We start from the raw sequence: 8,933 nt of genomic DNA, 5'->3' as shown, positions 1-8,933 counted from the left end.
CATGCACTTGCAATATTTAAAGTATTATAGACTTTATTTGATATCCAGTTACAAATGTATTTATATTATTGCATGTAAAATTGTTGACCAATTTATTGAACATTGGCACTTTTGCCATTCGATTATTTAAAGGTGTCTCAATACTTTTGCAATATTGAGGCTGTTTGGTTAAAAGAAGACTTTAATGACGTCATGCAGTTTGGTCTACTTACAATTCGCTTTAATTTTAAGCAAACTACAATTTATACAAACTACTGGACACTTTCTAAAGGGTAGAGCTTCGCCTGACTTTCCTCTAGAGGGCGCTGATATACATAAACATACCGGATGTGAATTGCCAACAGCTTCAAGAAGAAGACGAGGAGCAACAAACGGGATTTTTAATGAAACAATGCTGCTTCTGAGACTACATTAAAGAAGTAAGTAATATCTGCAGTTGGCTCTCGTATAAATAAATATTCCCACTAAATCGTAGAAAACAAAAGATCTGTGTTAATGTCGTAATGTGGTGGTCAGTAAAAACGCGCCTTTTCTGTTCGAGGCTGAATGCTTTCGGTCTATATTTGTTCCGCTGACTTATTTCTCCGTGTGTGAACGTAAACGGACAGAGCTGGTCCTGCTGAGCATCATGGCTAACCAGAGAGTGCTCCCTCAGAGCAAGGAGACTCTGCTGCAGAACTACAACAAGAGGCTCAAAGACGACATCAAGTCCATCATGGACAACTTCACGGAAATCGTCAAAACTGCAAAGGCAGCTCTCTGGTTTCTCACTCTTAACATGTTTTTCCCGAGCAGTAAAATCTGCTTAGAGTTCACAGCATCACTCTCACAGTTTCCACCTCCTCCTCCTATTTTTTTGTCCAGATAGAAGATGAGACTCAGGTATCGCGACCCACCCAAGCAGAGCAAGACCACTATGAGATGCACGTCAGAGCTGCAAACATCGTAAGTGAAACACAAAGCGTCATTGGCACTAAACATTCTGGTTCTTGTATAAACTAGAAGAATTAAACGGGAAAATGTTCTAGAGTTGTTCATACCTTTGCAAGGCACTTTGTCATAAGTTGCTTGTAAATGCAAAAGAAGTAAATATAAATAAATTCACCAATTTCATCCAGTTTGCTGGTGTTCCCAAAAGGCTCCACATTGAAATCACAGCAACATTCATTACATGTAACATTTCAAAAATAAAATTTTTGAAAGCATATAAGAAAAATACAAAACAGGTCAAAATGTTCTTTTCTGAAATGAAGAATAGTTGGTTACGATGTGAATTTAGAAATCCACAACCAATACATGTACAGAAAACTTTGTCTCCAGAAAATAAACTTTAAAGGATTGGCCATGTAGTTTTTTTTGTTTTTGTTTTCTTTTAAGACAGTTTTCATTCTGTTTTGCTTCACCAGGTTCGTGCCGGCGAGTCCCTGATGAAACTGGTGTCCGATCTGAAACAGTTCCTGATCCTGAATGACTTTCCCTCGGTGAACGATGCCATCAGTCAGCAGAACCAGCAGCTCCGTGCGCTGCAAGACGAATGTGACAAGAAGCTGACGTCGCTCCGAGATGAGATCGCCGTGGACCTCTATGAGCTAGAGGAAGAGTATTACTCCTCCAGGTACAAATAGGCTCAGATCCGCTCCATCCTGCCGCTCCTGTGTCATCCCACTGTGTACTGTCACAGCTTTTAACCCAGTTTAAAGGGTCTCCAGACAGATCATCCACAACATTCACACATATCTCAGCTAAAGGTCATTTTTACATTTTCTCTAATGTTTTCACGATGTTACTGTTAATCAAGTGCCTTGTGGTTTTTTTTTTTCTTCCTCAAAGTAAGGACACTACATATCAATTTTACCCGCATATCCATTTCTCAGTCTGCTGGTCAACATGTTTGTGACACATATCTGTTTATTGTTCATCGCACATTCTTCTGGTGGTACCTTCTATAAACCAAAGAGATTGATGTCAAAAATCCTTTGCTAAAGTATTCATACTCTGTAAATATTGTCACATTTTGTCACATTGGAACCAAAAACCTCTTTTAATTTATTGTGATTTTGTGTGATCCAGTCAGCTTAAAGCAGCACAAAATGAAAAGAAGTGGAGGAAAAATTATGCATGTCTTTAATAATATTTTGTAAATAAAAAATCTGGACATTTTGCCATGCATTTTTAAACAGCGTCTGAAGATCAATTTTCAATGTAACTGTTGGTATGAGGCTCTTAACTCTTAATGGAGGTTAATGGAAGTTAGTTGGACAGAGCTATTATAACGTCTCAGGATGTTTCGATCTGAACACTTGCATTGTAGCCAAAAGGTGAACCGCCACTTGAGCCTAAAGTCTTTTGCAGGTGCTAACATGTTTTTTTTTTTTTTTCAACCATTGCCCTTTATTTAGCTCCATTCCACTTCCTTTCAATTATGAGCAGCGTCTACAGCCCTGCAGAAGAAAAGAATCCCCAAAGCATAATGCTGCCACCACCATATTTCACAATGTAGACGGTTTGTTAGTTGCCTGGCTCACACAGTTTTACCATTTGGAGAAAAAATGTTGGGGTATTTTTTTATGTTTTTTCCGGTTTTGGCTGATGGGTTGAACTAAAACAGGTGAGGCAGTTGGTGGCACTTTATTTTATTTAGGGTATCATGCATCATTTTTCCTTCATTTCACTACTTTATCACATAAAACCTTAAATGAAATGTGCTATTTTTTTGGTTGCAACATTGAAATGTGCAAGGGTCATGATTAGCTTTGCAAGCCACTGTATTACTGCTATTTTTATTTTTATCCGAACTTTGAACTGTCCTCAGGATCCAATGGATTTATGAGACATTTTAACTTTCATGGCAGAGATAAGTATTGAAATTGTAAAAGAACAAAAAATCTATAATTAAAAATTAAATCTGTTTTTCTCATTGAGTTGTTGGAAGCAACACAAAGTTTTATATGAAGTTGGAAAAGATATTAGAATAACTAAAGCAATATAAGAATATTTTTTCTTGAAGCAGATTAAAAATAGTCAGTGCTAGAATTCATTAATTATTTGTACTGTTCAACCCAGACTTTTTTTTTTACTTAAACAATTAGGTTGAATCTAAACCTAGTGTTTGTTTTTGTTTTTTTTAGGTAGATGTGTTTTGATAAAGACAATTAAGCGCCAACGTTTGTAGTGTCCACCCAATCAGTCTGTAACCATGTAAGCGGTTCAGAGGACTTAAAATGATTGAGAAATAAAGCGGAGACAAAACGCTCAAGCAGTTTCTTTGTTTTTTTTTCTTTTTGAAAAGTGCACAAAAAAATATCTCTGGAGCATGGTTGATGTGGACCTAACTTTCTCGCTGTCCTTGCACTGCTGTCCTAAATAGCAACTAATTTCATCCTTTTGCTCATCTTAAATCAAGTTGTAAATCCAATCAAAAGCTATTCGGTATTTTGTTTTTCTGTGCTTTTGCTTCTAACGATTCTGTGCTTTCATGTTGCTCTGCTATTTGTATGGGTGTGTTTATTCTGACCTGCTGCTCTCGTCTGCTCCTCTCTTTCTGCGCTGCGCTGACTCTTTGCCTCCAAATACGGGTTTCTGCTCTGCTGCAAAGCTACAGTCAGTGGAGCAGCACTGACCTGCCTCTGTGCGAGGCCTACCGCCGGCGGGACAGTTGGGCCTCTCCGGACAGCAGCTCCAGCTCGACCCAAGACGACAGAGAGGAGGCCGACAGGACGCCGTCGCAGGAGGCAAACGCCCAACATCACGTCAACGGACACGGGACGACCGCCACGGAGAAACCATGAGGAGGGGGAAACAGGGATATTTCTGCTAAATCTGGGCACTAGTGGTGTAGATGTTACCAATATGACTATAGAAAATAGTGTTTATTTTTGTTTTATGGAATTCAGTTTACGGTTTACTGGAAAAGCACGGGGAAATGAAGTGCACTGAACAAAATGATCTGGGAGGTCCAGTTATCCAAAAATGTGAGTTTTGACAGCAACATTCCTCCTGATATCGGTTCAATTTTTTTTAATGAAACGATTATTTCAGACATCACTGAAAATTATACTGAAGTAAATGGAATATATTGCAGAGATCCATGAAGTTGGGCCTCTCCAGATACGCCCAAATGGAGAGGATCCATCTGGCCCAAAAATATTAACACCTCTAAGCTGTTTATATGTATATAGTTTTTTTTTGTTAGTTTTATTGATGCACAAATCAAGAAAGGAAAGATGTTTTTGTTAATCTCATAACCAAGGAAAATGTGGCCAATTATATTAGTTAGCTGGTTGGTGCAATGCATTTTTAATTAATATTCTATATACATTTGTTTATCCCTGGATTTATATTGTGAAACTTGTTTTTTCCTCTGTTAAACTAATCGGCTCACATTAAAGAACATGCCGTTTCTGCTTTTATTTTTTACCTGTATATTTTCAAAGGGAAATTTAATGCTAAAAGTGAATACTAGAAAATAAATAAGCTGAAACTGTTAGGATTTAGCAGTTACGCACCAATGGATAATCTACTCTGCTGCTGCCACCAACATTAAAAGTGCTTGAGTGCAGCAAATGGGATCCAAAGCATCAGATTTACATCTGACACATGTAATTTTTCACCAATAAATAAAAGTACCAATGTTTATTAATAGCAAACAACACAATGCATAAAAATGTGTAAAAATAGTTTAATTGTTGAAAATGGTGCAGCCTAATCCACAGAACTACCTGAAAGGAAAATTAGGAATGCACATAAAGCATAATTGCAGTTATGTTCCCTTTAACATTACAAGCCCCCCGCCCCACTTTCTGCTTCATCGTCACAGCCACTGTAAATATGGTGTTTATCAAGGACTGTTAAAGAGCCAAATCAGAATGAATGAATACAAATCTATAACGTTGGGTGGAAATGTATTCAAACAAATATTGCATCAGAGCAAGTAGATTACAATTCTAATGCTGCAAACATGGTTTTATTTACTTCAAAAACAATCAAATATTTTAAAAGTTAAATCCGTGAAATATTGATATTTGAGCACTTTTATTCAAAAGTATTGAAATAGTTTTTAAATCTGTGAAGAGCCTAATTTAATGGGACAGCACAGAACATTACATGCCTAACAGACCACATATGCTTTTTACAATAATTACAAGGTAAAATCACTGTCGATGTACTGCCATCATTACTTTGTAGGTAACCAAATCCAGGAGCTGTCATTATGCCTCAGTCTCAAGGAAAGACGACATGTTGAGTATTTCCACGCTAATATCTTCGATTCATCTTCTTAAACTTCTCGTAGTGGTAGTCATCTGTGGCTTTTTCGTTGTTTGGACGTTTGCGGTGGTTGGGTGGTGACGGAGCTGTGGATCAACGGAGAAAGCGTCATTTAGACTATTACAGTTTTCCTGCTACACAGCAGAGGGTTTGACAGCAGTGCAAGGACAGGACGTGGCCGACGTCTCATACCTTCTGGACCAGGTTTCTCTGTATCGCCCACCCGCAGCGGTCTAGCTTTGGGTTCTTCTTTGTGCCTGTGGTGCCTCTGAGGTGCATTCACATCCTCATGGTAAACTGAGAGGAAATAAACAAAAACCATTCAGTTCCTCCACAAGCAGCTAAATCGCCTGGGTTTTGAACACAACAGCACGTGGAAACGAACTCACAGCGGTTGTGTTGGACGTAATTTACAGCAATGTTTGTGGGGACAAAAGAAGTGCCCTGGTCTTTCTTTTTGTTCCTTTGTTCTGCCAAGAGTTTGGCTTTTGCTTCTTCTGTCTGGATGATGTTTTTTATCTTTGCACTGAGAAAGAAATATAAAAGAAGATTTTAGCATTAAAAGGAAGTGACTAACTGCAGAATGTTCTTGAAAGGTTTCCTCTGACACAACCTGAGCAGGATTATTAACGAATGCTCTGAACGTACTCAATGCCAAGATCAACTTCAGGGATCCCGCTCAGCATCTGATTGGACAACATCTCTTCCGTCTTCTTGGCAGAGTTGACCCTGATACTCTCTGGCAGCTCGTACAGGTGGTCCTCTGCATTTTTCACCTTTACTTTCTGCTCCTCAGCCTCCACCAAGCCCTTCTTCTTTTTTAACTCGGTCTCGATATATTTCATCCTAAGAAGACATATACGTGAAGCCAGTGTCTTGCTCGATCAGTGATATGCCACATTTAATGTCATACATACAAATTGTTTGTGAACCTCAGAGAAATGCTCTTTGGTTGCATCTGATCTGACTGACTGAATCAAACATATTCATGTATCTCTTCATCAGATCCACTGATATCTAGAGATATTCTAAATGATTTGGAAATTTATTCAAAGTTTAATCCTAGAAAATAAGACCCAATCAACCATTAAAATAAACTATTGGTCGCTTTTTAAACAGCTCTGTTGTTTTTTGTTTGTTTTTTAAAATATAAATTCATTCTAATACGTACATGTCTGCATCCTCATCTCTTCTGTTAGTTTCCGCTGAGAATGATGTGCCAAGGTTCAGGTCTGTCTCATCTTCCGTCCTGTAATTGGATCGGTCACATTATTTAACAGATGGCGTGCTCAACTGTGAAGTCAAACCACTATATATGCACAGCACCAACCTCCATTCACTTACATGTCTCTGTTCCTGTCTTTCACTTTCTTCATGTCTACAACCCCTCCAGTCTTCAGTTTGAATGGATCATTCTGTCAGAAATGTTCAGTTTAACAAACAGAAGTTAAAGCAAGCTCTCCACTAACACAAAGATAAGGCTTTATTGACATGACTTACGTCTATTTCAGCTTCTGGTGGGAGTTTCTCTCCAACCAATAAGGCAGTTATACTGTATAAATGATAAAAATGTAAAGTTACTCATCTATAATCATTTTTACATGCAGGTCCTTCCTCACTATATTCCCCGAGTTTATAAATAAACCAGTTCAAAGCTCAAATGTAGATTTATTAGACATAGATTGATACAAAAAGGACTGCACTGTTCCTCAAAGTTTCAAAGTCTTCTTTACAGATAAAATCACATTACCTGACTCCACTCTGTCGTTTCCTCAAGCTCTGAAGTTCTTTTGCCTCTTCTACTTTCGATCTGAAAATATATAATATGATCTCACAAGTTAAACAGTGTATTAAAATCACATATTCATAAACTACAGTTCCTCGTTGCTAATGCACAGCTTGCTATGTTAGCTAACGCAGCGTTAGCTTCAAATGTATTTTTAATTTGCCTTTAAAGTACTTGCCTAACTTCTTCTGTAGTCCCATTATCTTCGTCCTCGTCGTCGGACGAGTCCCTTCTCCGTCTGAAATTTTTGCCACACGGCATTTTCACGCTGTCTGAGTATTATTTTTGAACCTCCGTTAAAACTGCGTTTTCAGTTACCAAGCTGGCGGTTGTATCGGGGGGAGAGATTTAGCACACGCACAATAATAATACGTCACTTCCTCCTCTTAGGACTACTACTTCCGTCCTCCTTAGTTAATGAAAACAAACATGGCGACTTATGCACAGGTCGGGAGGTTGTTGGGTGTTTCAGCAAGATTTTTGCGACCGTGAGTATATTTGTTGGTGAACTGGATGCAGGCGCTGCTCTCTCATATTTTCTGTTAAATAATTTTTTTTCGGCGTGTGAAGAAACGCTGAGGGCAACTTTCTGGTTAAACATGGAGTGACGCAGACACCTCTACTAGACACACTTTAAAAGAAAGACTTTGTTTCACCATAATAATAATAATAATATAAAAAGCATTATTTTATTCATAGTCTACGGAGAACGTCTGGTGACATCGGAGAAAAAAAAATAGTGACCACGACTTGTTTAATTCGTGGACACGTTTCAGGAACTCATAGCCACGACCTAATAACTCGTGGGAATGACTAGTTTAATTCGTGGGCACGGCTTAATAATTATCATTAAGTACTATCATTAATAATGAAAAAATATCCAGCGGTCCTGCGATGGACTGGTGATATATCCAGGGTGTACATTGCCTGTTGCCTGTTGACCGTTACAGATAGACACCAGCACCCATGACGACCTCACTAGGGACAAGCGTGTTAGAAAATGAATGAATGGATGGATGGATTATCTAGCGATAATATTTTATCAAATCCGATCTCATTTTAATCTGGGAATGAATTATAATCGCATTCTTCAGTCACTTGCGGTTAGGCATGGAGTAATTTACTAGCAAGAGACATTTTCTTCTAAATCAATTTGAATTGCCCCTAAATTTCAACCTTCAGTCCGGATCTCAGCTGTAATTTACGATATCTGTAACTGTTATTACATTCCCAATCCGGAATACATTAATGTTTAATGTTATCGTTTATATGCTCACATGTGTGTTTTAATGTGTTTATCTAAAATTTCAGACTGGCCAGCAGTGGCTCTCAGAGCAGTACAATCTATTGGCCCTCAAAAGCCACTGGAGTCTCCAACAGATGGCCACAAAACGCAGTCTGGCTGGTTCCTGGTTTGTGTTCATTCTCTTTTTTTCTGTTCATTTAACCTGGATGCTGATACAATATTGACTGTGGTAACAGCTGATCACGCACTGTGAGAAAATCTTATATGTGTACATAGACCGCAGTCACATAGACACATCACCGTGCATGTTTCACATCTCAAGCTACATTTCTACTCTTTGTGTTTTGTCTCTTTTCAGGAAGGACCATGTTTGTGCAGACACAGGACACACCAAATCCAAACAGTCTGAAGTTTCTGCCTGGGCAGACAGTTTTAGAGGAGGGGACCATGAATTTCGCTGGCCCCCGTGATGCATTCTGCTCACCATTAGCCAGGTTTAGAACTTCTTCATAAAATGTTCTCAGAATATTGTTTACTAAAGCACAGATAATGCTATAAGCACACTTTATAGAATAAATCCTTCACTTTATTTATTAGGTAGGCTTATATTTTAAAAAACTGCCTGTGCTTATCCCC

At 38.4% G+C, this 8,933-nt stretch overlaps 3 protein-coding genes across 6 annotated transcripts in view; 2 read left to right on the top strand and 1 right to left on the bottom strand.

Moving 5' to 3' along the window:
* Positions 1-308: 308 nt before the first annotated feature.
* Positions 309-4,409, top strand: med22 (mediator complex subunit 22). Of its 3 annotated transcripts, none has more exons than XM_008419033.1 (5): positions 309-419; positions 609-751; positions 865-945; positions 1,407-1,615; positions 3,602-4,409. In XM_008419033.1, the coding sequence occupies exons 2-5, from the start codon at positions 629-631 to the stop codon at positions 3,786-3,788; spliced, it is 600 nt and encodes a 199-aa protein (XP_008417255.1). In that variant the 5' UTR covers positions 309-419; positions 609-628; the 3' UTR covers positions 3,789-4,409. The 3 variants fall into 3 exon arrangements, with proteins under 3 accessions (XP_008417255.1, XP_008417254.1, XP_008417256.1); XM_008419032.1 differs by having other exon boundaries at positions 3,596-4,409; XM_008419034.2 differs by lacking the exon at positions 3,602-4,409 and having other exon boundaries at positions 1,407-3,256.
* A 208-nt stretch (positions 4,410-4,617) lies between these two features.
* On the bottom strand, positions 4,618-7,398 carry lg9h9orf78 (linkage group 9 C9orf78 homolog). Its single transcript, XM_008419031.1, has 9 exons — positions 7,230-7,398; positions 7,016-7,075; positions 6,766-6,817; positions 6,610-6,680; positions 6,437-6,514; positions 5,914-6,111; positions 5,655-5,791; positions 5,458-5,562; positions 4,618-5,351 (listed from the first exon to the last, which is right to left on the bottom strand). Exons 1-9 carry the CDS (start codon positions 7,310-7,312, stop codon positions 5,254-5,256), a joined length of 882 nt encoding a protein of 293 aa, XP_008417253.1. The 5' UTR covers positions 7,313-7,398; the 3' UTR covers positions 4,618-5,253.
* A 32-nt stretch (positions 7,399-7,430) lies between these two features.
* Positions 7,431-8,933, top strand: part of nfu1 (NFU1 iron-sulfur cluster scaffold homolog (S. cerevisiae)) — a 4,175-nt gene continuing 2,672 nt past the window's right edge. For both annotated transcript variants that reach the window (XM_008419030.1, XM_017306875.1), the window contains exons 1-3: positions 7,431-7,539; positions 8,363-8,463; positions 8,656-8,791. In XM_008419030.1, the coding sequence (XP_008417252.1) occupies positions 7,469-7,539; positions 8,363-8,463; positions 8,656-8,791 (308 nt within the window). In that variant the 5' untranslated portion in view covers positions 7,431-7,468. The remainder of the gene's footprint in view (positions 7,540-8,362; positions 8,464-8,655; positions 8,792-8,933) is intronic.

The sequence above is a fragment of the Poecilia reticulata genome, linkage group LG9, assembly GCF_000633615.1.
Source record: "Poecilia reticulata strain Guanapo linkage group LG9, Guppy_female_1.0+MT, whole genome shotgun sequence".
Classification (NCBI taxonomy): Eukaryota; Metazoa; Chordata; class Actinopteri; order Cyprinodontiformes; family Poeciliidae; genus Poecilia; species Poecilia reticulata.
Note: the sequence above shows the minus strand (reverse complement) of the source record. Positions and strands in the feature narration are given on the sequence as shown.